We start from the raw sequence: 27,776 nt of genomic DNA on the forward strand, positions 1-27,776 counted from the left end.
ATTTTTGAGGGAAGGGGGGGATTTCAGATTGGTCTAAAGTTGTTGGGCTCTCCCTGATCAAGCTGTGGTTTTTTGATCAGCGGTTTAATAACTGCTAGTTTGAAACAAGGGCGGTTCTAGGGTCAGTGAATATCCGGGGCTTAGCCCAAAGACATCCAAGCATGTGTCAAAAACATTATGATTCTCATTTATAAGCTTGCTAAGATAGGTAGATCTGGCGGTTTTAATAGCCTGTCTGTAGTGTTTAACACTCTTTCCATGCTGCACGCCATACCTCTAACTTTGTGCTTCTATAATTTCTTTCCATTTTCCTAGTTGACTTTTTGAGGGCTGCGGTGTGATGGTCATACCATGGAGCTGGCGGTTTTTCTTTGATTCTCTTTTTTCGAAAACATGTGACCTGAGGCTGAGCTCTAAGTGGCTGGTTTCGGATCCGCCCTGGGGCGCAGGACTGTGCGCCGCAAACCCTCCCACTTATGTTGTAAGCGAATCAATATTGCTTTTAATGTTTTTTACCTCCTGTGATTGGATCATTCTCAGAGTCTCATAACCGCGTTGGAGATTGCTGTGTTAACTGATAGTTACAGTACAGATCAGTGAAAGCAAATGAAATATCTTGAGATGAAGGAAAATATGCTTTTATCCTTACAAAATCACCCTATACAATGTATTTAATTGATGAATAAATAAAGGATTAAGAATCTTGTACCAGATCGAACAATGGAGTCAAATGATGGCAGTCTGTGTGCTCCACCACTTCTCATGGCAAACGGAGTTGACTAGCTGGATATCATGTAAGTCTTGAGTTTTATTTTTTTCCCTGTTTGCCGTTTTAAAGTCTGAATGCGTGATGTACGTGCATGACATGAACTTTTGTGGCGCGTTTGAGATTGTGTTGCGTGGACATAATGAGAGCGAGAGCACATATAATCCTGTATATTCCATGCATATTGAGCTGATGGACTGTATGTACTTAGTCTGTTGTGAGGGAAAAATGTGCTTGTGCTATTGCTGTAAAAGCAAAAAGAAACGTATGAGTCTGTGATTAGGCAACTTTATTGTCTCTTTTTGTGTGTCTTCGGTCGCGTTAAACGAAAAGTCTTTGACGGAGAAAATTTAAGCAGGATAAAGAAACATCTGAACGCCATTTTGGCAGATTGCCCATACAACTTAACTTGAGAATGTAATTCCTAGGCATGTCCAGTTGGTGGCAGTGTGTTGCTCAAATGATGCCCTGGTTTCTAAACATTCTTGCGATATTTTGATGTCATACACTGATTGGTCTAAGGTAAAGATACAAAATCTAATGACAAGAGTCTGCATTAAAGGCGGAGTCCACGATGTTTGAAAAACGCGTTGGAAAAGGAGACGGGCTGACTACCAAAACACACTTATAGCCAATCAAATGCCGGGTTGCGTATGTGTGGGGCGGGTCTATCAACAGAAGGTCCCGATTCTATTGGGGTAGGGGCGTGTTTGTTTAGGTGATTTCAAATATAAACATTGGCTTTCAAACATCATGGACTCCGCCTTTAATCTGCCTTCATGCGTTTATTACACAAGATGGTTTCAGATGAGTTTAGTTCAATTCAGATTTTTACATGTTTATTGATATTTTAATCACAGTAGTATTTTGTTATTTGATTTGTTCATATTTGCCTGTTCAGCATAAAGCTCCGTGTTTTATTGCCTCCGCTGTCACTGTGAGAAAAAAAAACATTCAGTAATCTGCTTCATGTGTTGTTAAACATGTAAAGTGTTGCACGGTCTTCGTTTATCTGTTCTCTACAAATGAATAAACACATTTGACTTGTATGCTTGTGTAAGTTTATGATTAGAAATGGACATGTAAACGAAAATGAAAATAATTAAAACATGAAATGACGGATAATAACTGACTGTGAATGACTCTTTACAACGCTGTTTATCAAAAAAAATGACTGAGATTGAAAAAGTCTATCGCATCCTCTGTGTGTGTGTGTGTGTGTGTGTGTGTGTGTGTGTGTGTGTGTGTGTGTGTGTGTGTGTGCGTGCGTGCGTGCGTATAATTACCTTGATATTAGTTCGTTCATTACAGATTCATAGTACATTTATTTTGTGTGTTTGATTTCAACTGTAACATTTTCAGCATTTTAGCTAAGTAGTAGCCTAATGATACTCATCACCTGATAAATGGCTATTAAGAGTACTGCATTACTACAGTAAAAGTTTGATTTTGAGTGTGTTTGCGCCCCCCCCAAATTTTTTAGCACCAGCCGCCACTGACTGTGGCCCCGGTAGAATGGTGTAACTTACAAGACAAAGTTTTTGATGGAAAAGCATTGGCTAAGTGATGTAATGATCTAAAATCTTATACAAGAAGTAACAAATATAAGAAAGGAGAGCAGCCTCCCTTTCACTGACCAGAACATGGAACATGTAATAAAGAAAAACTAAATAGTATGAAAATTTGGATGTCTAATAACATAGCTAATCAGGATTTGAAAACCAAGAAAGATGGAAAGAAGAAAAAGAGAAAAGCTTTGTTAGATGGAATGGAATTGTGGGAAAAAGCTAGAGGTTACTGGAGTAAGGAAGCTGAAAGAGTGATGGCTGATAGAGAAGAGATCAGAGCTCAAGAGCTGACAAAGCACAAAGAAAGAACAGAAAAGACAAGATTGCTAGAACAGCCAGTAGACACTGCAAACCAATTACCTGTCGTAACTAAAACAGTTAAGCCACTGCCCTATGCACTGCCCACTACCTCTGCCTCCCTCAATCCATGCCCCCCCCCCCTTTACCACACACACAAACTGCCCTCCCTCTACCACACACACACAAACAGCCCTCCCTTTACAGCTCTCTCTGAGAGTCGCTCTCCCTTCACAACTCTCTCTGAAAGTAGCCCTCCCTTTATAGCTATCACTCCAGCCCCAACCACCCCTGTTGCTTCACTAAATGCTAACACACTGTATCAAGTTATTAAAGGAACATCTTAAATGGGAATTAGAAGTTGAACAAAGTCAGGCAGCAGGAGGAGCTAATCAGTATACCAGGACTCAGTTAGAACATCTGGACCGAATAATTGAACAGAGAGCAAAGGAAATAACAGAATTATCTAAAGAGGTGAAGTCTTTGGGTTTAGCCGGGCTATCGCAGGACAGAGAGCTTGTTAAAAGATTACAAGAGGAAGAAAGGACGATTTTGGAACAAGAAAGGCAGGATGGAGAGATAGCAAAAGAAATGGTGATTAAGCACCAAAAGGTTAGGGCAGTGCAGGCTATGGAACAGAGAAACCGAGAAACTGATGACTGGCTAAATATGAAAATGACACAAGAGTACCCAAGAGTACAAAAATGTCAGGACTTGATGGATTAAGAACTTACAGAGCTAAGATGTTGGTAGAGGAGAGAAACAGAGATGTGGAGTATAGGGACACATTAGCTTTAGACTTTGACCCAATAGAGGACAGATCCCCATTATTGAGAAGCACCCCTAGAGGTGGAATGAATGAGCCAGGTGTGAGTGTATTTCCGTTGCAAATTAAAGGGAAAACAGCTGTGTATGTCCCATGGGCTCATAGGGGTTTAGAGACTATAATAAATTTGTTGCCAAGTTTAAGAGACGGTGCTGGTCCCTGGATCGGTGTGTTGGAGAAAGAGACGCAAGGTACGAGATTGGTGGTGGGTGACATAAAAGCCTTACTGGCAAAAATCACTAGTTTGAGGGAAATGGAGGATGTGTTGTGGTCAGCAGGTATGGTTTCATCTGATTTTGACGGCCAGGCTCTTGACAGTTACAGAGGCAGACTTTGGGGTGCCTTGAGAACTGAGTTCCCTGTCAAGTTTGACAGCACCAAACTGACCCCGCTGCACTGGGCCAGGGGGACTATGCACTGTGGATTGCTAAAAACATGCAAACTTGGAGAGGGCAGGGGCTGAGAAAAGATCCCACTGACCCAAGAGACTTTGAAACCAGACTGCTCAGAAAGGAACTGCTGGACACACTGCCAGTGTCTATGCAAAACAAACTGAGTGACACCCCAGGGCTAGATGCAATGCCACACAGCCAGTGGGTGGAGACCCTGAAACACCATGCCTCCAAACGCCAGAAACACGAAAGAGACTTAGAGCAACAAGCTAAAGAGACTGAACAAAAGCTGGCTCAAGTTAGTCTGGAAGAAAAGAAAAGACACAAAGACATTAGGAAGGCCCCCAGGTAGGGCTGTGCCAGTTTCAGAATTGGTGATGATGGTTATGACGTGAGTCAAATGTGACGGTTCGTCACATAACCGTCTGGGTTGCTTGTTTAAATGCTCGTGGATTGACGCGAAAGTGTCATTTTACCATAAAATCATGAATGTGATACCAAGTGTGTTTTAAACAGTAAATACTTTGAGAAATTTAACAGAAAGCAATTAAATATTTAAAAAACACACTGTTGCCAGAAGACTGCGCTTTCACTCTCTGCCCAGCATAAATTAATCCTATATCTATCATTATCTTAATAATCTTCAGAGAAACAGATTTGTGCCACGGGCTTTTAATGTCTATAATTGTGTCTATATGTCATTACACGGACCAGAACAGCACGAAAACAATGTGGATTAAAAAGCGTCTTGAAGAGGTTTTGCTCATAAATGTATGTAAAATAAAGTAATGTGAACTTGAGATTGTTATACTGTTATTTAACTACTGCGCCATATGTGCTGCAAACGCAGCCGGTGTAAAAGCACAATGGCCACGCGCGGCAAACGCTCTCCGCATACGCGCTGCTCAGTGCTCATGCTTGCGATGTGAAACCAGCATTTGAATAAGCTAGACACTGATTAGCTATTTGCTCTACGTTTATTTACAATTAACAGCAAGACAACTAGCAGTGAATGTGCTTTCAGGAGAGTTAGTAGATTAACATGGGAGGATTTGAACTTGAAAAGCGGGGCGGAGCCTTTCCGCGGTTAAAACATCTTATGGTTGTTCATGTTTATTTGATTCTATAAATTAAATAGAAGGAAGAGATGATTTGAAAGGTGAGACTTTGTTTAATATGTTTATTCTCAAAAGTAACCAAAAAGTGCCCTGGTCTCTCCTGTATGTCAGCGCATTGTCAGTGTCTGCTCCGCTCTGTATTTTTCATTGCGTGACATGATAACATGGTGGGGCGTGTAACACAGACTGTTGACAATTGTTTTTAATTAGTATTTAAACATTCTTTATGATAAATATTTTTTAATATTTGAATAACACGGTTTTGTCGGTTATAGAGTTCTAATGACAGTGTTCAACTATAACTGTCGGTCTCACGGTTATATAATAACCGTCACACCCCTAATAGAAACAGTGAAAAGCACAGAAAAGCGACATAATACATGATAGCATAAGCAGTTAAATTTGCTGCGGCTATGACTCAACATTATAAGCGAGTGTATTACTAATGTAACGTCTAGAAGAGGAAGCCAAGCCCAAGAAGGCTGCCTCCCCGGGTTAAAAAAACCCCTAGGAGAAAAAAACCCGGGCTTTTTAGCCGAGGAAATAAAAAAAGTCCTAGGAGGGAAAAACCCTTGGGAGATATATGTACATATATATATATATATATATATATATATATATCACATATAAACGGATAAGGAGATTAAGCGGAGATTAAGCGGAGATTAAGCGGGTTCTGCCGGTGATCATTGGTCAGGTATCAGTTGGGCATCACGCTGAAGGACGCCCAGTAGACCAGAGGTGTGCCGACCTTCACATTTACCGGAACTGGGTCTGTCCGTCTTATTGTCCTCGGGGTCGAGGACGAGACAGGGAGCAAAAAACAAAATCATATTAGCGCAGGGGCCGTTCACATGTAATGCAAGTGTCACACAGAGATGTGGTTTAAATCAGCTTAGTTCCAGACAGGGTAACTATTGCGGCATAATTATGTTATCCACAGTTCCAGTCACTAACATCGCTAATGTAGTCTGTTAGAAAACGTGTGTTTCGCTGGGATGTGAGGAGATGTAAAGCTGGGCATCATCTAGGGTTGTTGCGGTGACAGAATTTTCTCACCGGTTAATCAGCGCGTGACAAACCCGGTGATACTGGTTTCACCGGGTGAGAGGGGCTTATAAATGCACATGGACCTGCGCATTTTACTTTCACTTTTGAATTAGATGCTGTTGTTTAAATCTAACGCTTGCGTACGCTGCATTAAATCGCGTATGAATTTGCGTGCAAATGCGGGTGCACCCGCTGGTTTAAGTCAGCACAGTCTCGCCCCATGGCGTCAATATTTGACGACACTTGACCATGCGTCAATATGTTGAGGGTATACGTCATTTTTTGACGAACTGGGGACTTCAATACTATTACGTACGCGAAATTAAACAGTTCTCACCTGGCCTTGGGGTTAGAGTTAGGTTTGGGTAGGGATGTCATTATGTAAATCTAACCCTAAACCGAAAGAAAATAGGAAAGAGAATGCAACGGACTTAATAGTATTGAAGTCCCCAGTTCGTCAAAAAATGACGCGAAAGGTATACCCTCCGCGTCAACATATTGACGCATGGTCAAGTGTCGTCGGGTGTTGGCGCCGTGGGGTGGGACTGGGTTGTTTAAGTGCTTGAGTCAATGTGCGCAGGTACTTCTGACAGAAACCCGCCAGTCCCAGCTAGAGCACTATTCCTCCATAAAGCGCTACTTGATTGATGGGTTTATTATTAATCTTAATGAAAAACACAACAACAAAACAATCTCTCTTATATTAAACAAAAAAGTAAGCATGCGGCTTCTGCCATCATCTGCTCACCGCAGTCTGACAGGAATAGATGAAATCTGACACCCGCAGCCGCTGCTTTGTGATGACGCGCGTTCAGCTCCACTGAATTCAGGCAGCAGACACATTCAGTTGTAATTGTTTGCTCTCTCTAACGAAACTAAATAATTTAATTACAAGAAAATATCAAAACGACGGTGAAAGACGGTGTCGCGGTGGGCAAGTGATCTAACCGGTGAGAGGCTGAAGCACTGGTAATCACCGTTTCACCGACTATCGCAACAAGCCTAGTATCATCCGCATAGCAGTGAAAACTTTGGTTATGTTTCCTGATAATGTTAGACACTTCTGATATTCTAGGGATAATCATGAGACCAGAATTTTGCGACCGTAGTGTGCGTGATGGATTGTATTCTGATAGTAATTCTCTAAGATATGAGGGTGCTAGGCCATTTAAAGCTTTATAGGTGATTAGTGATACTTTAAATTGTATGCGATATTTAACTGGTAGCCAGTGTAAAGATGCCAGAATTGGGCTTATGTGGTCATACTTCTTAGATCGAGTAAGTACTCTTGCAGAAGCTTTTTGAACTAGCTGAAGCTTGTTTACCTGATTTGCATGGCATCCCCTGAGTAGCGAGTTACAATAGTCTATTCTGGAGAGTATATGGCATATTTTTGAGATATAACATATATAACGAGAACAGGATAGGACCTAAAACTGATCCCTGCGGTACACCGTATTTAACCAGGGAGTGATATGACTCTTCCTCATTTACATAAACAAAGTGATAGCGATTGGTTAGATACGACCTAAACCAGGCTAGTGCCTGACCACTGATACCAACATAGTTTTCTAGCCTTTTGAGTAAGATTGTGTGATCTATTTTGTCTAAGGCTGCACTAAGGTCTAATAATATAAGGATTGAGATTTCACCACGATCGGATGTTAATAGGTCATCTGTAACTCTAAGCAGCGCTGTCTCTGTGGTGTGGTGGGGCCTGAATCCTGATTGGAACTTTTCATATGTACAATTAATTGTCAAGAATGTGCATAGCTGGCTTGCCACTACCTTTTCTAATATTTTCGAAAGAAAAGGGAGATTTGAGATTGGTCTAAAGTTATTAAGCTCTCCCTGATCAAGCTGTGGTTTTTTGATCAGCGGTTTAATAACTGCTAGTTTGAAAGCTATTGGAACGTATCCTATTTCTAGTGATGTATAAAAGATATTTAGTACCGGGGTTGACACTACAGGGAATACCTCTTTAAGTAGTTTTGTGGGAACGGGATCTAATATACAGGACGATGATTTGGATGATGTGACTAGTTTAGAGAGCTCATCTATTGTAGTAGGTTTAAATGAATCAAGATGTTCGTATGGTAGTCTAGTGTTAAGTGAACTAATGGGTAGAATGGTGCCTGCTTGGGTAGCTACGATGTTTTCCCTAAAAGCCGTAATTTTGATAGAAAAGAAGTTCATGAAGTCATTACTATTGTGTTGAAGTTTACTATTGGTTTCTGTTTGTTCTTTGTTTCTAGTCAGTTTCGCAACTGGGCTAAAGAGGAAACGTGGGTTATTATGATTCTCATTTATAAGCTTGCTATGATAGGTAGATCTAGCGGTTTTAATAGCTTGTCTGTAGTGTTTAACACTCTCTTTCCATGCTGCACGCCATACCTCTAACTTTGTGCTTCTATAATTTCTTTCATTTTTTCTAGCTGCCTTTTTAAGAGCTGCGGTGTGATGGTCATACCATGGAGCTGGCACATTCTTCAGGTTTTTTATTACAGTATCTAGATCGTCACAGTTATCTGCGACATGTTTCATTTGGGACAGGTCTGGAAGAGTGCTAATAAAGCTATCTTTAGTGGTGGAAATTATTATTCTGGCTAGTCGGTAGCATGTTGTGGATTGAGTGATCCTATCTAGAAGTACAGTGTATGACACAAGGTAATGGTCAGAAACTGCATCACTCTGAGGTGATATTTCGATGTCATTAATATTGAGTCAGAGTGACAGAATTAAGTCTAATGTGTGCTTACGAGTAGAAGCTGGCCCAGGACCGGGACAACTGGAGAGCCCTTGTTCGTGGCCTATGCCCAAAGTTGGGCGGTAGGCGTAAGTAAGTAAGTAAGTGCTTACGAGTATGCGTGGGCCCTGAAACGTTTTGTTTAATACTGAGAGAATTTAGAACATCTATAAACACACGTCCTAATGCATCTTTTGGGTTATCAACATGGATATTAAAATCACCAACAATAAGAGCTTTATCTACAGTGACTACAAGCTCAGACAGGAAATCTGCTATTTTTTTAAGGAAATCTGCATGGTGGCCCGGAGGTCTATAGATTGTAGCTAAGGCAAAAGAAAGCTGTTTGTTGTTACGATCAGTTATTTCCATATTTAACAACATTAGTTCAAATGATTTAAATTTTAGTTCAGATTTTTGGTTTACTTTAAAAGTTTTGTTGTATATTGTAGCTACACCACCCCCTCTCCCCTTTAATCGAGGTTCGTGTTTATAATAATAGTCTTGTGGGGTGGATTCATTTAAACTATTGTAGTCGTCTGCTTTTAGCCAGGTTTCTGTTAAACAGAGTGCATCTAAGTTTTGGTCTGTAATTATTTCATTGATAATAGGTTCTTTATTGGTAAGAAGCTAATGTTAAGAAGACCGAATTTTAACATTCGAGGTTCATCTGTAAATGTATTGTTTTCTAATTTTATATTAATCAGATTTGTACCAGATGTGGCAAGCGGTGCTCTGTATTTGTTTGTTCGGGGAACAGATACAGTTGGAATGTGTTGATATTCTGGTAAGATCAGCTCGAAGTGCTGGGAAATCTGTTTCCTGACCTGGGCCCTGGATAGTCAGACTATATCAGAATTAAGACTATTGATCAGATTTCTAGTGAGTATAGCACTTCCTTCCGATGACGGATAAAGGCCATCTCTCTTTAGCAGGTCAGGTCTTCCCCAGAAATGCTTCCAATTGTCTATAAACCCTACGTTATGCTGAGGGCACCACATTGACATCCAGCCATTGAGAGACACTAATCTACTATGTGTTTCATCCCCCCGGTAGGCGGGGAGAGGACCAGAGCATATTACATTGTCTGACATTGTTTTTGCTATTTCACACATCTCCTTAATAGTATCTTTGGTGATTTCCGACTGGCGGAGCCTGGTGTCATTCGTGCCAGCGTGAATAACAATCTTAGAAAACTTCCGCTTAGCATTAGCCAGCACTTTATGTTTGGATCTAATGTCAGACGCTCTAGCTCCAGGTATACAGTCGACTGTGGTGTTTGTGTTAGTGTTCCTGAGTACAGAATCTCCAATGACCAGGGCACTTTTAACAGGCGTTTCAGCTGGTGTACTGCTTAGGGGATCGAATCTGTTAGAAATTACCGTATGGGTCTTAGAAGGACGCCGTATATGACTATGCCGCCTGACAGTCACCCAGTTAGGCCGCCGACTTGACTCTGATGTCGGAACCGAGCCATGTGTATTTTGATAAACACTATGCCCGCTCAAAACAGTATTTGTAATATTTACATTAGCATCTGATGTCGAAACTGAGCCATTAGTCTTTTCGCTCGATACAGTATTTGCAACTATAATATTAGCGGTTTTGCTATCCTCAACTGTGTTCGGATGCGCGATTCTAGTTCAGCAACTTTCTCAGTCAACCTTACTACTTCAATACACTAGGTGCATGTAAACCCATCTATGCTAACGGCAGAAGCTAAACTATACATGTGGCAAGTAGTACATGTTAAAATAACAAGCGGAGTCTTAGTGCTTTCATGTTGGGCGATGGCATCTTCGTTTACCCGAACGCGGTCCGCGGAGCTGCATCGCGTGGGGTGCTCGCTTGTTGCACGCCTCGGTCGCCTGCGAACGTCCGGAGCCAGGGTAAAGTGGGGGCTGTACCTCGCGTTGGATCTGCTAAAACCGGGTATCAACTCCTCCACAGCTTCCCGCTCAGGTGAGAACAGGTCAGAAAAGCATATATCAGATGAATCCGCCATTAGATCTCCGAATGCTAGCTTCAGCTGGCACCGTTTGTTGATGCTAGCGGGCTATATGCTAACACTGGGTGTTTATTAGTGATAAATAGTTTCACGTGGTAGTACTGCTCAATAATCGTCATGGTAAAGTATTCCTAGGATAAACTAATAAGTTATATTAAATAAATAGGAATAAGATAGTAAGACAAAAGGATTTAGGTGATGAATTCAACGGAGCTCCGATGCACGATTTGTTCAGCAGTAATGGGCGTGTACTTCACGTGTTAGTTATGGTCAACAAATGAGTTTGATGCGGGTTAGATGACCGATGTAGAACCAGTAGTAATTGATACTAAAGCTGGGAGAAAAAGACCATTCAAACGACAGTACAGGATGTCAGATGAGGCCAGAGAAGTGATCAGGCAAGTAATTGAGGTAATGTTGCATGCAGGAGTGCTGGTTGAAAGTCAGTCAGAGTGTAACACACTGATTCTTCCAGTTAGGAAGCCAAATGGGAAATGGAGATTAGTACATGATTTAAGAGCAGTAAATGAGATCACTAAGCCTATTGAGGCTGTAGTACCAAATCCATATGTTATTTTAAACAACATTGACCCAAGCAAAAAATGGTTAAGCACCATTGATCTGACTTCTGCATTTCTTACTGTTCCATTGAACAGTGCGAGCAGGGATCTGTTTGCATTCACGTTTGAGGGTAGGAAATACTCGTAAGGTCTTCCTATGGGCTTTGTCTATTCACCTCATTTGTTTAACCAATTGCTAAAGGATAACCTAGTTATCCCCAGAGATGAGAGAGGTAGTGTGTCTGCAATATGTAGATGACATCCTAATTGCACATGACACAAAAGAGGGTTGTTTAGAGCTAACGAAAGCTGTTCTGGAAGAACTGAACAGGATAGGGATGGCTGATGGTTGCTGAAACCAGTGTACAATACCTAGGAAGAGTAATCTCTGAAGGGAAAAAAATTGTGACAAACACCATAAAACCATGCTTGACTATCCAAAGCCAAACACAGTGAAGCAAATGATGGCATTTTTAAAGTATTGAGGAGTGATGGACACATGTGTGCCCGGTGTGCAGAATTAAGAGCATTAATTGAAGCATGTGAAATTGGAAAAGGTACGGAAATCAATGTAAATACTGATATGTGGTGAAAATGAGTTCAAGAGAAGTAATGGCCAATCAATTTAACATCTTACACAGATCACACAACTATTTGAGGCAATATAAAAAACAGCTAAAGTAAATGTAATTAAGTGTGCAGCACACACAAAAGGAGACTCAATTATTGACAAAGGAAATGAAAACGCATAGAGGAAGCAAAATCAGGCGCGGTAAAACCAGAGCGGTTTGAAACCATGACCATGGTAGAGACAAGGTCAGGTAAAAAGAAAGACAGTGAACCGGTGAGCATTTCCGCAGACGTAACTGTACATTAAATCAGAGACATGCAAAATACAGCGTAAAAAAATGAAAAGATGGAGTGGCAAAGCAGAGGTGTTGTCAATGTAAAAGGTTTGTTGAGAACAGAGCAACAACAATCAGTAATAATATCCAGAATTGAGAAAATGGTAATGATGAGCGCGCATGATAGTAAACATTGCACGAGGGGGGAGATGATAGATAAGATTTTGAGACAACAGGGTTTCTGGTTTATCAATATGCAAAATAAGATTAGCCAATTTTTGTCAGAGTGTGACATATATATGAAAAGAAATGTCAAACCAGCAGTACATCCAATGCGTCTGTTACCAAGTGTGGAAGGACCATTTGTGCATCTAGTGATGGATTTTGTAGATATGATCCACCCAATTAAGGAGAAAAATGTGTTTTGAGATGGACAGAAGCTTATCCAGTGTGAACACAGTGTGTGCAAGCAGTGGCTGGAGCACTTAAGAGGGAAGTGGTCGCAAGATTTGCACTTCCCAAGGAATTACAGTCAAATAATGGACCAGGATTTCAGGCCAACCTGTTGAGAAAAGCACTTGCTAGGGTAGGAATAACCCAACAATTTGGATCAGTGTATCATCCACAGTCTCAAGGGGCGGTTGAGAGGTGTAACGGCATACTTAAATCAAAAATAGCCAAAATCTGTGCACAGACTAAACTAAATTGGGTTCAGGCCTTACCAATAGCGCTCATGGCCATTAGATCTAGTACTAACAGGGAAACCCGTTTATCCCCTCATGAAATGGTAACAGGGAGACCAATGTTCAAAGCCAATCAAAAATATATTATTTGGAGCATGTGGAGGATCTAAAAAATGAAATGAATTATTTATTTTATTAACTTGTAAGTACATACATACAGTTATGCATATACACATACAAAATCATTCAAAAGAAAAAAAGTTTTTTTCCCTTCCATTACACTTTTATTGACCAAAAGGTGTAGGCTGAAGCAAAAGCTTATTATGCCTACCCTTAACTCCACACAAGCGGCACTAATTATCATTAATTTAATATAGCGAAATAAAATATTTTCAGTATATATTTAGAAGAACATTATTATTATTAATGTTATTATTTTCACTATTAATTTATCATCACTATTCAATATATCTTTTCATTACCAATCCTTTATAAAGTATTTTAAATTGTATTAATGACCTGGCCTTTTTTAACTCATCAGGGAAGCTATTCCAAAGCTGAACACCTTTATTTGATGGACAGTTTCTTTTTAAATTGGTTCTACAATATGGTATATTAAACATATAAGCCCCTCTAAGGTCATAAATACTGTCTCTCAAGCTAAACATAGCTTGCAAGGACTGTCTTGCCTTATACACAAGTTTAGCTGTATACAAATCTACCAAATCATAGAATTTTAATGTTTTTAACTAAATAAACAAAGGATTTGTTGGAGTATTATATGAAGAATGTGTAATTATTCTGATAACCTTTTTTTGTAGTAGAAAACCTGGAGTAGTTCTAACTTTATATTTATTCCCCTAGATTTCGATTCCATATGTTAAATATGGAGTGATGAGAGAACTGTGCACTGCAGGGTCCCGGGAGTTGGTTGGGCACTGCGCGGTGTTTGTATAGGTCCACTCCCCGGAGTGTTGAAGGGGTAGCACCGGAGAGAGTTGAGGGCTGCGGTCTGTGACTTTGTGCTCTCTATCACCGTCTCTGTTTGGAAACTGAAATTGCATTTTGGATCTTGCTTGTGGAGTTGTTTTCTGGGCTTGGGATGGGATGTTGGCTGTTTCGTTTGGGGTCACCATTGTTGTGATCACTGGTTGTTTTGATTGGACTGTTGAGTCTTAATCTTAGCTTTTCAGTTTTCTTTGGCTGTTATAATTACATGTGTTCAAAACATGTATTTTGTGGCCAAAGAGGAGACGCTAGTACATACAATGGTAGATAGTATATACTTTCAAATAGCACTCTTAAAAAAATAATTTATTTAGTGATTTCTTACCAGAAGCATTTATTTCTGTCAATAATATGGTACTGTAGTATGAGAGCCAGCAGTTTTTCATTCTGAACCATTTTTAAACACTGACACTTACAGATTAATTGCAGAATAATCTAGACACTTAAACATCGGGAGTCGGAGTGTGAATCACAATGATGGTGACAATAAAATGAAAAACTTCATGCTGCAATGCATGCTGGGTATTAACAAATTACAAATCTTATCCAGAACTCCCAGAATGCACTGCGGCGTGAATAAATAATGAACTTTTTTACCATATTCTTTGTCACCATTGTTGAGATTTATACTCCGATTCTTGATGTCTTTGTGTCTACAGTGTTCAGAGGTTAATGCTTTATGTGCACACTATCAAAATCCTTCAGAATGATAAACTGCTATGAGAGTTCTGGACCTTGAACGTAATTTATTGTTAATAGAAAATGATGCTTCTGATGAGGGGGAAAACTATATTAATAAATCTGTTCATTAAATGATTATGTTTGACATTTTGTTTTAACCATCAATATTCACTCACACAATAACCATTTCCTTGCTATAACAATGTGTTTCAAACACACTAAGATATAGCAGTTAGAAAGAACTAATAGTCAAGAGTTTAGTCCAACTAAAACAACCAGTGATCACAATAATGGTGACTTTAAATGAAACAGCCAACATCTCATCCTAAGTTCAGAAAATAACTCTACAAGTAAGTTGTAAAATGCAATTTTAGGTTTCAAACAGAGATGGTGATAGAGAGGATAAAGTCACAGATTGCTGCTTTTGGCTCTCTCCGGTGTTGCTTTTTTGGCACTCCGGAGTGGACCAGTGTGAGCGCTGGGCAGTGTTGGTTTGGCTCCCGGGATTTTGCAGTGTACAATATATATAATGCACTTTTATTCCAAATATATTGCAATTTTATATCAAATTGAATAAACATATTGCTGCATTGATGAGAAACCATAAAGTTATTTTACAGATTGAAAGCAGGCCCAGAAAGACATCTGGTGACGAGGAGATTGCAACACCATTTCCTGTGGGAACGTGGATGTACATCAAAGTGTACCAACGTAAGTGGAGTGACCCCAGAAGGGAGGGGCCCTGTGAGGTGACTGCTGCTAGTCCAACAGCTGTACAGGTAAAAGGCTCAAAGCTGTGGTACCACAATACTCATTGCATACCAGCACAATCTTCAAGGCCATCTGAAACTGCATCTCATAAATGAACTGATAAATATCATATGAATGAATTCTGAAGCTTTTTCCTTAGATCCAGACGTGTGGATAATGCCAACAAACCAATACGAAATTGAGGCACTCTGCGGGACATTACCTGTGGGTAAACGTAAGAATTGTGAAAAAGTATTAAAAGAAGAGTCAAGTATAATTGCTGTAGGATGTACAATCATACAAAAGTATATGTTTTCTGACAAAGTAAGAGTATTTTTTTTATTGTGTAAAAGAATTCTATCCAAGCATCCAAAAAGGGAAAAATAAATATCAACAGGTAGTTTTTAAAGAAACACCAAGATCATGGAGCAGAGTAAGTGAAACAGGATGGTCAGTACAGGAGCTATGGGAAATCATGCAAAAAAAAATTAAAAAAAATAAGAATGACTGTGGAATTCTGGGGTTGTGTGTTTTAGGAATGATGGTGTTAATGATTGCAGAAGATACAATTGAGAGAGCAAGAAATGGTACAGTGGTAATTATCAAAGGTGAGAACCCATGAAAGACATACAGACCTGTTAGTTCAGTATATCGAGACAATGACACCTGGTGGAACGGGGTAGATGAAAAGGATAGAACGCAGACGATCAGTGGTTAGACATTCAATTCAATTCAATTTTATTTATATAGCGCTTTTCACAATACTTAATTGTTTCAAAGCAGCTTTACATTAATAGAAGTATTAAAAGCACAGAAAAACCACAGATAGCACAACATAATACACAATAGCCTAAGTAGTCAAATTTGCTGCGGCTATGACTCGACATTATAAGCGAGCGTATTACTAATGTAACGTCTAGAAGAAGAAGCTAAGTTAAGCCCAAGCAGGCTACCTCCCCGGGGTAAAAAAACCCCTAGGAGAAAAAAAACAAAAACCCCGGGTTGTTTAGCCGAGGAAATAAAAAATAAAAAGTCCTAGGAGGGAAAAACCCTTGGTAGATATACATGTATATACACACATATAAACGGATAATGAGATTAAGCGGAGATTAAGCAGAGATTAAGTGTAGATTAAGCGGGTCCTGCCGGTGATCCTTGGTCAGGCATCAGCTGGGCATCACATTGAAGGACGACCAGTAGATCTGAGGTGTGTCGACTTTCACATCTACCGGAACTGGGTCTGTTTGTTTCATTGTCCTCAGGGTCGAGGACGAGACAGGGAGAGAAAAACAAAATCATATTAGCGTAGGGGCCGTTCACATGTAATGCAAGTGTCACACAGTGATGTGGTTTAATCAGCTTAGTTTCAGACAGACTAACTATTGCGGCATAATTATATTATCCACAGTTGAGGATTTTGCAAATTGGGGGCCCACTGCGACGGTATATATGGTAACTAAGGGTCACCTTCCGATCTTTAAGAGAAAATGAAACCTGTCGACCCGTTTGACTAAGGCCTGTAACCCCACTGTCGTCGTTAATGCAGGTTCAGTGGCAAACGGGTCTATATTGCATACTATTTACAAGATCACGAGAAAACGGCAACATCGCAACCTGACAATACGTGTCAACCCGTTTGACTAAGGCTGGAGGCCCCACTGTCGTCGTTAATGCAGGTACAGTGGCAAACGGGTCTGTATGGCATACTATTCACAAGACACATGAAAATGCCAAAATCACAACCCAACCATACGTGTCTACCCGTTTGACTAAGGCTGGAGGCCCCACTGTCGTCGTTAATGCAGGTTCAGTGGCAAACGGGTTTGTATGGCATACTATTCACAAGACACATGAAAACGCAAAATCTTAACCCGACCATACGTGCCAACCCGTTTGACTAAGGCCGGGAGCCCCACTGTCGTCGTTAATGCAGGTTCAGTGGCAAACGGGTCTGTATGGCATCCTATTTACAAGACACACGAAAGTTCCAAAATTGCAATCCGACCATACGTTAAGATAAGGTTTTTATTTATTTATTTATTTATTTGGTTGGTCTGTGTTATGACCACGAGTGCTTTGTTCCGTACAAATAACTATTTCGAGTTTAGTTCTTTTACTAGAAAAATTATGCGAATGCTTTGTTGAAGAGAAAAGTTTTAAGTCTAGATTTAAAATTATCGACTGTGTCTGATTCTTGGACATCGGTTGGTAAATCATTCCAAAGCTTAGGGGCTAAGTAGGAAAAGGATCTTCCACTTTTAGACACTTTTGATAGTCTAGGGCAGTGTTTCTCAAACTTTTTCAGCCCAAGGACCACTTTATCTTCAAATTTTTTCTGAGGACCACCTAACAGAATCCCACTCTTACACGCCCCCAAAAAACAACAAAATAGGAAGGATAAGCTAAGATAAAGTTTAATATGCAACTGTTTCAAGTCAAAAACTAATTTTTTAAACACAAATGCAATGCTATGTTCAGAAATGATTATATCAATTTTATTTCATTTGAACAAGTAAATGTGAAATGAGTTGCAGCTTAATGTGAGCAACAAACTGCACATATGAAAAAAAAACTGCAATTAAACATAGTATAACAGCCTAGGTCCCACTTAATGTCACTCCAAAGAGCCCTTACTTTAAAACTGAGGTGGTGGGTATATGAAGTCTATGGTTGTAACTATGGTAACAATAAAATGCTGAAAAAAAAATCCCCTTAATGTCCAAAATCACTGAAATTAAAGGGATTTACACATGAAACAAAAACTAGTACATTACAAAACTAAAAGCTCACTGGATTTTAGCTGCTTTCAGTTGACGCTTGATCCTTCTTTTGACTCCTCTTTGGTTTAGCCACCGATCCATTTTTACGTTATTAAAACAGAATGGCAAGAACTGATATCACAGTTTTGCAAGTGCATTAAAAATCTACTTAAATAAGTGACGATTGTATAAACATTTAGGTCACAGTTTAGGTCATCTTTTGGCAGACCACTGGGGGGGTTTGGTGGACCACTAGTGGTCCGCGGACCACACTTTAAGAATTACTGGTCTAGGGATAATCAAGAGACCAGAATTTTGCAACCGTAGTGTGCGTGATGGATTGTATTCTGATAGTAATTCTCTAAGATATGAGGGTGCTAGGCCATTTAAAGCTTTGTAGGTGATTAGTGATATTTTAAATTGTATGCGATATTTAACTGGTAGGCAGTGTAAAGATGCCAGAATTGGGCTTATGTGGTCGTACTTTTTAGATCAAGTAAGTACCCTTGCGGAAGCGTTTTGAACTAGCTGAAACTTGTTTACTTGATTTGCATGGCATCCCCCGAGTAGCGAGTTACAATAGTCTATTCTAGAGGTCATAAAAGCATGGATAAGCTTCTCTGGGTCAGATGTAGACAGTATATGGCGTATTTTCGAGATATTTCTAAGATGGAAGAATGCTGTGCGGCAGACGTTGGCGATATGACTATCGAAGGATAAGTTGCTGTCGAACATCACACCTAAGTTCCTAACCGTGGAAGATGGCACCACAGTGCAGCCATCTATGTGCAACTTGTAATATGACACATTATGTTTGTAGCGATTCGGTTCAATAATAAGTATCTCTGTCTTATTGTAGTTCAGCTTAAGAAAGTTATGTGCCATCCAGTCACTAACAATGTAAGGCAGTCTGTTAGCTTAGAAAACGTGTGTGTTTCGCTGGGATGTGAGGAGATGTAAAGCTGGGTATCATCCGCATAGCAGTGAAAACTTATGTTATGTTTCCTTATAATGTCTCCTAGGGGTAACATGTATAACGAGAACAGGATAGGACCTAAAACCGATCCCTGCGGTACACCGTATTGAACCAGGGAGTGATATGACTCTTCCTCATTTACATAAACAAAGTGATAGCGATTGGTTAGATACGACCTAAACCAGGCTAGTGCCTGACCACTGATACCAACATAGTTTTCTTGTCTATTGAGTAAGATTGTGTGATCTATTGTGTCAAAGGCTGCACTAAGGTCTAATAATATAAAAATTGAGATTTCATCCCCGATCGGATGTTAATAGGAGGTCATTTGTAACTCTAAGCAACGCTGTCTCTGTGCTATGGTGGGGCCTGAATCCTGATTGGAACTTTTCATATGTACTATTATTTGTCAAGAATGTGCATAACTGGCAGGATTGGAGATTGGTCTAAAGTTATTAAGCTCTCCCTGATCAAGCTGTGTTTTTTTAATCAGCGGTAAAATAACTGCTAGTTTGAAAGCTTCTGGAACGTATCCTATTTCTAGCGATGAGTTAAAGATATTTAGAACCGGGGTTGACACTACAGGGAATACCTCTTTCAGTAGTTTTGTGGGAACGGGGTCTAATATACAGGACGATGATTTGGATGATGTAACAAGTCTAGAGAGCTCATCTATTGTAGTAGGTTTAAATGAATCAAGATGTTCGTATGGTAGTCTAGTGTTAAGTGAACTAATGGGTAGAGTGGTGGCTGCCTGGGTAGCTACGATGTTTTCCCTTATAGCAGTAATTTTGTTAGAAAAGAAGTTCATGAAGTCGTTACTATTGTGTTGAAGTTACTATTGGTTTCTGTTTGTTCTTTGTTTCTAGTCAGTTTTGCAACTGTGCTAAAGAGGAAACGAGGGTTATTATGATTCTCATTTATAATCTTGCTAAGATAGGTAGATTTGGCAGTTTTAATAGCGGTTTTAATAGCCTGTCTGTAGTGTTTAACACACCACATTCAAGTGGAACACCAATCTTAAGGTTTCAGGTAGGGGAAACTAAAACTTACAAAGTGGATTTTTGTCGTGTGGCACATTGCACAGTGAACCATAAGAGTTCCTAAGTAGTGACAAATACATTTGTGTTACTGTTGAGGGAATTGCCTACTTGCAGTGGTGTCCAGAATGGAAGTATGTAGGTTGGAACACTAGCCCACAATCATGGGGTTACACCCCTTGGGCGGCACAGAAAAGACGTACAGAAACTGTGAACTTGCTATAAAGATTGAGCATTATAAAAGGAAGCAGCCCAGAAAATTGTAGAGAAGGGGAATGTAATCCATTAATAATCACGCTAAAAGATGCGGGTGCATCAGAGGACTGTTTGTGTTAGGAGCAGATATGTCTGAAAAGACCAAAAGGGTCAGTTTCTAATAGATATATGGGAGAAATCAGAACCAATGCCAGAAGAAACAGAAAATCTGAGGAGGCAGATCCATCAACCGATTACGCATTGACCCCAACTGTTATTAATGTTACAACTGTAGAAGAGAAGTTAGCAATAGAAACTGGGTTCGGAGATCATAATGAATGGTTTGAATGGGTAATGGCAAGTGGGTGTGTCTGATTGCATTGCATGTGCTACGGCTAGACCAAGTCTGGCCACCTCACCATTTCGGTTGAATGAAGAAAATGATAAACAAGGTTTAATGTGTATGATCGAAGCATTTAAGGTTGTGGAGGATGAAGTGTGCATGACTGTTTCTTATTTGTTTACAAAGATGAAAATGTATCTGCCACCAAATATACAGGCTTATAAGGGTAATTATACATGTTTTAAAAGAGCCATGGTATACGAAAATGTTAAAAATTTTACAGATAGGTGGTGCCACAGTGAAATTGATGTTACAAATGACAAATAGGGATACAAGGCAAGCTGGTTTATAGGCCAGACCACAGGAAGGGCAGACTTATGGTGGATGTGTGGTGACATGAAATTAAAGTGCATATTGCAGGTTACATTTTTTGTGAGATAAATATATAACCTTGTATGAAAGTACCATATAAAAATTGAATGCGAAAGTAAAAAATTTTAACAAGACTCTGAGCGCACAAATTTTGTAAAAAAAAAGTGACTGTTTCTAAGACAGTTCTCAAAATCCCGTTATTTTTTTCAACAACGCGTCATATTACGTAGGCAGAGGGAGTGTCTTACAGGCTGTACCCTGGCTCAGTGCAGAGTAGTTTGGAATTCAGTGAAAGCAGTTGCAATTTGGTGTGTTCTTGATAGTGTTGGATTTCAGTTTATCATCGTCATGGTAAATTATTGTGTTTGTGGATGTTGCACAAACTCCAGTCTGTCAGGACATCGCGTCTTTAAGTTTCCGAAAAAGACCAAGGATGGCACTGTCTTCCGTGCCTGGGTGTGTTTTGTGCAGATGAGGAGACAGGATTTCACTTCTGCATCTGTATCGAAAAACGCGGTAGTGTGCAGCATTCACTTTAGGCCGGAGGATTATAATGACAGCGATATGATGGAGGTCAACATGGGCTACCGAAGCAAAAACTCTGTGAGACTCAGAGCTGGTGCGGTTCCTTCGGTGCACGCAGCACCTCCATCAAGTCCGCCCGATCTGTCGCGATGGCGCCGGCAGGAAAAAGGATGGTAATGGATCTGTCAGAGGTGCAGCTGAACGAAAACGCAAACTGTGTACAGTAAGTCTTGTTTTTAAACATTATTATAAAAATTAGATAAAACACGATGTGTAGCTGCGTGGTCACCGTGATTTCACAAAGTAAAATGTGATCCTGGATCAACGTTTTAATCAGACATACCACAATTACTCTTAACTCAAATCCTAGTTTAAACCCTTAAATAAGTGTGAAATAATAGTTTGAGGAGCATTTCTTAAAAGCCCTTAACCCAATCCTAAATCTAACATGCACACTAATCCTAATCCTGCAATCTGATTGGTTAATGGAAATGTTGATCCAGGACCAACAATGATGTTGTCAGGATCACATCATACTTTCTGAAATCACGTTCACCGTCGCAGTCGTGCTTAACAACTTATACACATCACGTTTCATCTAATTATTGAAATCATTCTGGTACTTTCAGTTTGCAATATTATAACGTGTAGTTACAGTTTAGTTAAGTTCTACAACTAATTCATAATGTATTTTCATGTGGTTTTGTTTATAAGTTGTTGGGAGACATGGAAGGTAATCTGTCGACAGCCAGTGCTGCAGTGCTTGCTGACCCAGAGGAGGAGGCTTTCTCTCCACTGGTCCCTGTGTCATCAGTGCATGCCTTTGGCTCACAGTGCAACCTCAGACCTTTACATCATTCATCAGGTAGATTACCAGGAGTCATATCTAAAAGTAGTTGTACATTCCACCATCTGTTTACAAAATGCACGAGGGCAAATACATAGTAAAATATTTCTGTATGATGCAGCCATGTATGAGGCACTATTTTTCATTTTTAAACAACTAAATTAACACATTTAGATTGTGTGACAGATTTGTTGTGGGATTTGACAGCGATACCTAAGCAGTGACATGCTGTTACACAATTCTATAAGGTAGACCTGTTTTTGTTATAGCTGTTCAGGCACAGCCCAAGATGGTTAGTGTGGGGACTCAGACAAAAACATCCGCTCCATCTACCAGTCCTGTGCACAACGATGATGATTCGTCCTCTCTTTTCATGGATGATCCTGAGGATGTGTTGTGGACCTCAGAAGGTGAAAAGACAAGTGATTCATCTGGGGAGGATACACTGCAGGAAACTCCCCCTGACCACATGTAAGAATGTATTATTTTACCTTTAGATTATCTGTATTAACCAAATTATGTCAAATCAAAAATAATGCCCTCCTTTTATTCAGTGCTGCTGACAAGTTCATTGTGTGCCGAAGCCAGCTGATGTCTCTCTTTACAATTTGCCCAGCCTGTAGTGGAAAAAGGAAATGTTGAGAGGCAGGAGGGAACTTTTTTAAAAGTAAAGCAGGTAAGGGCTGTTTTTTATTTTGTAAAAAAACTTCCCAAACTTGTATTTTTTATTTTCTTTACATACATTTATGTTTTTATGGTATAGTCATTTTTTGCCCTTTTTATACATTTCTTAGGTCTGTGCAGCATGTGGGTACCAGCGTTTCTAGCAGAACCAGCCAGTGCTGCATCGCAATATGCCAGCATGCAACCTCTTACTGAGTGGGGCCATACACTTTTCAGGTTGCATGGCTACCCAAACCATTAGGATGTTGAAACTCTTTGGGTTTCAGTGCATCACTGTCAACACCTTCTTCTGCCATCAGCGATTGTATACAATTCCTACTATCATTAAAGGCGGAGTCCACGATGTTTGAAAAACGCGTTGGAAAAGGAGACGGGCCGACTACCAAAACACACTTATAGCCAATCAAATCAAATGCCGGGTTGCGTATGTGTGGGGCGGGTCTATCAACAGAAGGTCCAGATTCTATTGGGGTAGGGGCGTGTTTGTTTAGGTGATTTCAAATATCAACATTGGCTTTCAAACATCATGGACTCCGCCTTTAAGGCTTGGCAGAATGAACAGGCAGGAATAATAAGAGATCTGAAGGAGATGAGTGGGGGACTGATCCTGTCTGGTGACTGCAGGTTGCACACTTATATAGCTTAATATTGTTCAATGTATTATTTTTGTGCTTAAATGCTTAATTAAACTGTTCTTGCCATTCATAGGTCGGATTCTCCTGGCCATTGTGCAAAGTACGGCACATATTCTTTGATCGAAGACCGAATAAACAAGGTTTTAGATCTTCAGCTTGTACAGGTAAGTTCATGTTATGAAACACACATATCAGTATCACCCATCTGATGTAACAAAGTGACATGGTGAAATGTTTTATACAGAGCTCAGAAGTCCCAAGTAGCAGCTGGTGTGAGTTAGAGGGTCTAAAGCGCAGCATAAGGTTTCTGACTGAGCAAAATATGCAAGTGTTAGCCATCATCACAGACAGAAATCGGCAGGTAAAGACACGCACATGTACACACAAAATATCATTCTGCTGACTATATTTAGAGCTTAATTTTTTTATTATCTATGTGTTGTGTCCCATGATTTAGGTTGCCAAATGGGTGCGGGAGGAGTTGTGTTCAAAGGGAACCAACCATTTCTTTGACAAATGGCATATTGGCAAAAGGTAGTGTGTAGGTATTTTATTTTAGGTTGCCTATAATTACATTTTACTTTTTTAACATTTTGTAATGTTGTATGTGTCTGTTCTAAAACAGGTGTAGGGAAAGCTTTGGATGCTGCTGCTAAGGACAGGGAGTGTGAAGATCTGAAGCTGTGGAGGCCAGCTGTAGTTAACCAACTCTACTGGACTGCAGCTTCCACTCCTGATGGAGATGCAGATGTGATGGAGGCTAAATGGAAAAGTATGGTCAACCATGTTCAGGACATCCACGTACATGACACTCCTACGTTTCCCTGCTGTGCACATCTATCTCTAGAGGGGGAAGCAAGAAACAAGGCGTGGCTGGAACCAGGTACAACCTACTAGGTTCATTATGTGGCTGCAAATTTATAGAGAAACGTCATTGTTCTTGTTTTCCAAATAACGACTGTTTGACATTTCAGAGACCTAAGTATAAAATACATCTGGATATTTCTTGCATTGCATACTCAACATTCACATTATCCAGTGTAAGTGCACTACATACTCATTTTAACATAATTTCATGGTAAAAACAAAATGTGTGTTTCTGTAGGATCAACTGTAGCAGTTAAACTGGAGAGTATAGCTTCTAGAACAGCGCTGGTGAATGATGTTCGTCAGTTGTCCCCACAGCATCAGACCTTTTCACTAGAGGCATTTCACTCTCTCATGCTGCACTTTGCACCAAAACACACTGGTTTTTCCTTTCTTGGGATGTACAGCAGGTTAGTATGTTATGATGAAAGAATGAGCACTCTCTGAAACTAATGCACAGCAGCCCATCTTTCATTAAATTTGCAGCAAATGATTACAAGCTTATTTATGTTTGAACAACAGCATTGCTTAACGCTCTCAAAAATAATATAAATTTGAATCACCACCACTTCAAAGAGCTTGAACAAAGAAATTAAAACCTTGGCAATCCAATTTTTTTCAAAACTGTTGTACCCTATGAACAGGTAGTAGGAATGTTTTATATTTTATATTCTCTCACTATATATAAGGGTTTTCCACATTTTCTGTGTGTTGTTTTTACATCTGGGTTTATTCACATATGTACAACTTGTAATGGGTAGAAATTAACTTTTTTACAGACTTCTCCTTGCAGCCCTGAACTTTAACCACAACTCCGACAGACAAGATGCTCAAACCAGTGATGGTGAGGCGTGTTATGCTGTTCGCTACCCTAGGTTCCGCAAAGGTAGCTGGGGAGTCCGTCCTGTTAAGGAAAAGCCATCATACAGTAAGCAGCTTCATAGTTCCTAAATATAATTAAGTAAATCAGACCACGAGTCTGCAGTGACTGATCTAAACGTGTGCATCCTTTCCCCCAGCATATGCATCATCCCTCATGGAGTCTCTTAGAGTGGAATATTCCACGTCACCACAGAGTCTACGAGAATCCAGCACTGTTCTGTTTTTAAATGCACCTGCACCCCTCTCCAGCTCCTACCAGAGGATCGACAAGGATGAGGCTGTTGACTTATATAAAGCACAGCATTCAAGATTCAACACACGATAATGCAGTGGTTCTCAAACTGCGGGCACTGAGATGATACATAAAAACATCATAAATTCTGTGTAATTAAACCTCAGAAAAATAAGGCTACTAACCAACACCACCACAGTGTGTAATGTAATGTTTTTTTTCCCTCAAATTGTAAGTTTCGCAATGTTTTGTGTCATACACTTTCTGGGGGGGGGGGCCACGAAGGGATGCCGACAAAGTTTGAGAACCACTGCGTTAACACATTGCTGTGACAACCTCCCAAATTACTGAACAATTATGAAATGCTTTTAAATGGGTGAAATGGTATATTTCTCTCTAGGTGCTACATAAATAAAAACTAAATTGAATTTACCACACATGCATATCTGCTTGGTATATATTTGATGTAAATTATGGTAAAATAAGACAAATAGTAATTTCTTTGTTTTATTCATCACCAAAATGGGGCCATTCAAAGCCTTTATAAAGACCACCTTCCTCCGGAAACTAGCCTCCAATAGCGGACACAACACATGCAGGTAATGGCTTTCTGATGTGTCTACACCATAGGCCCAGCGGACAACTTGCCTGTACGCTGTATAGCGGTACTGTCTGGAGATGGGGACAAAATATTTAATTATTGTCTTATAACAGTGGCATCAAAAGTGTGATATACACAATTTGTAATTAAAACAAATTCATTCAGATTGTTTTAATATTCAAATTAGTTACATTTACTTTCCCTTACACACATAGGTAGTACAATTGGTAATAGTAAAAAAAATGTCTCTGCCCTAAACCTACTGATTTCTGCTGGCCTGGAGAGGTCCATGTTCCTGTCTAAAGTGCATGTAGGCTATCTGTAGCACATATGGATTTAGACAACAGGCCTCAAAGCCCGCATGCAGAGTCAGGCACTGCACTTGAAGTCTGGGGGTGACGTTTTCCACCAATGCCCAGCATGCATCCAACTCCCTGCAGCACTGACTTTCCTCAGCTGTGGCCATAGGCACACATTTCCCACACAAGCACCTATTAAACAAGAACGGGTTTCGGGTAAATGCTCCTGTCCCTCTCCTGCTGTGATGAGAAACTGCTGCATCACGTAATGTAAGTGGGGACGGATATTAACAAATGCAACATTACACCTGCTCAACACTTACTAGTTTATGTTACTGTTAGGTAGCAACACTAGATGACCAGTACTTTCTTTGCTATTGCATGATTAATGATGATAATCTGTCCAATTTTATGATCTGAGCACATGTTACATCTCGTTACCTGACGTGTATGTATCTATAAACACTGATCTCTCACCATGAAACCTGCCCGGTTCTCCACTGGTTCTCCTCACACCACAACTCAATTTGTCTCCTTTGACCGACCTGTTGAATCCTGGCCTGTCCCTGCTCTCTTGGCTGCATAACTGGCTCATATTTGTAAGGCTGTGGTCCGTCATATGAGTAAGAACACTTACTACTTCCTCAGTATCCGAAGAACTGTCATTGTGATTCATCGTTTACCTCTGATGATGTCACTTCCGGTTTGGCGGTTTTTAGAGGCGGGTCTAAAATTTCCTAACAAAAAAGGCTCCAGAAGCCTAATTAGTGCATTAAGAAAAATATATATATTTTTAAATCTATTTCCTACAGTATATTTCTGAATGTAGTGGGACCAGGTGATTGACAGCTGTGTTCCCCTATGAGAGAGGAGGGCTCTCTACTTAAAGGCTAATTGGTTGAAGCCGTGTATGTTTCACGTCTGATTTCCCTCCCCCTGCGTCTATTGAAGGTCGTTACAGGTAAGCGTGCTAGCTCCTAGCATATGATCATTTTAATGTGTTGTGTGTGTGATTTTAAAACTAATTTGGAATTCCAGTGTGTTGTCTCCGATGTTGTAGCCTGTTTGCACACTTCAATGGGTTTTAAGAGTGCTAGCCTATCAGGCTGACTCCCTGTATGCCAGGGCACTGGTGGCTGCCATGACAGCTGTATGCCGGTGTCCGTAAGGTGTTGTGCCTGGCGTAAGAAGCGGTGTAACACGCAACTTTAAGTGAGAGTG

General features: G+C 40.1%; 1 protein-coding gene across 4 annotated transcripts; it reads left to right on the top strand.

The window, feature by feature from the left end:
• On the top strand, positions 1 to 26,439 carry LOC141369022 (uncharacterized). 4 transcript variants are annotated; one of them, XM_073874009.1, is made up of 13 exons: positions 1 to 481; positions 15,169 to 21,731; positions 22,223 to 22,373; positions 22,625 to 22,826; positions 22,910 to 23,031; positions 23,150 to 23,663; positions 23,748 to 23,838; positions 23,919 to 24,035; positions 24,132 to 24,208; positions 24,300 to 24,557; positions 24,780 to 24,951; positions 25,321 to 25,469; positions 25,561 to 26,439. In XM_073874009.1, the coding sequence occupies exons 10-13, from the start codon at positions 24,428 to 24,430 to the stop codon at positions 25,746 to 25,748; spliced, it is 639 nt and encodes a 212-aa protein (XP_073730110.1). In that variant the 5' UTR covers positions 1 to 481; positions 15,169 to 21,731; positions 22,223 to 22,373; positions 22,625 to 22,826; positions 22,910 to 23,031; positions 23,150 to 23,663; positions 23,748 to 23,838; positions 23,919 to 24,035; positions 24,132 to 24,208; positions 24,300 to 24,427; the 3' UTR covers positions 25,749 to 26,439. The 4 variants fall into 4 exon arrangements, with proteins under 4 accessions (XP_073730110.1, XP_073730112.1, XP_073730109.1 ...); XM_073874011.1 differs by having other exon boundaries at positions 15,169 to 15,327; positions 15,459 to 22,373; XM_073874008.1 differs by having other exon boundaries at positions 15,169 to 22,373.
• The last annotated feature ends 1,337 nt before the right edge of the window (positions 26,440 to 27,776 follow it).

Source organism: Misgurnus anguillicaudatus, chromosome 12 (genome assembly GCF_027580225.2).
Source record: "Misgurnus anguillicaudatus chromosome 12, ASM2758022v2, whole genome shotgun sequence".
Taxonomy (NCBI): Eukaryota; Metazoa; Chordata; class Actinopteri; order Cypriniformes; family Cobitidae; genus Misgurnus; species Misgurnus anguillicaudatus.

What these genes read in the sequence shown, in the direction of transcription:
- LOC141369022 (XM_073874008.1), top strand. Translation starts at nt 24,428, where the DNA reads ATGGAGGCTAAATGGAAAAGTATGGTCAACCATGTTCAGGACATCCAC. An exon ending in CAAGGCGTGGCTGGAACCAG is followed by an intron (nt 24,558 to 24,779) that starts GTACAACCTACT and finishes GTGTTTCTGTAG; the next exon opens with GATCAACTGTAGCAGTTAAA. An exon ending in TAAGGAAAAGCCATCATACA is followed by an intron (nt 25,470 to 25,560) that starts GTAAGCAGCTTC and finishes CCTTTCCCCCAG; the next exon opens with CATATGCATCATCCCTCATG.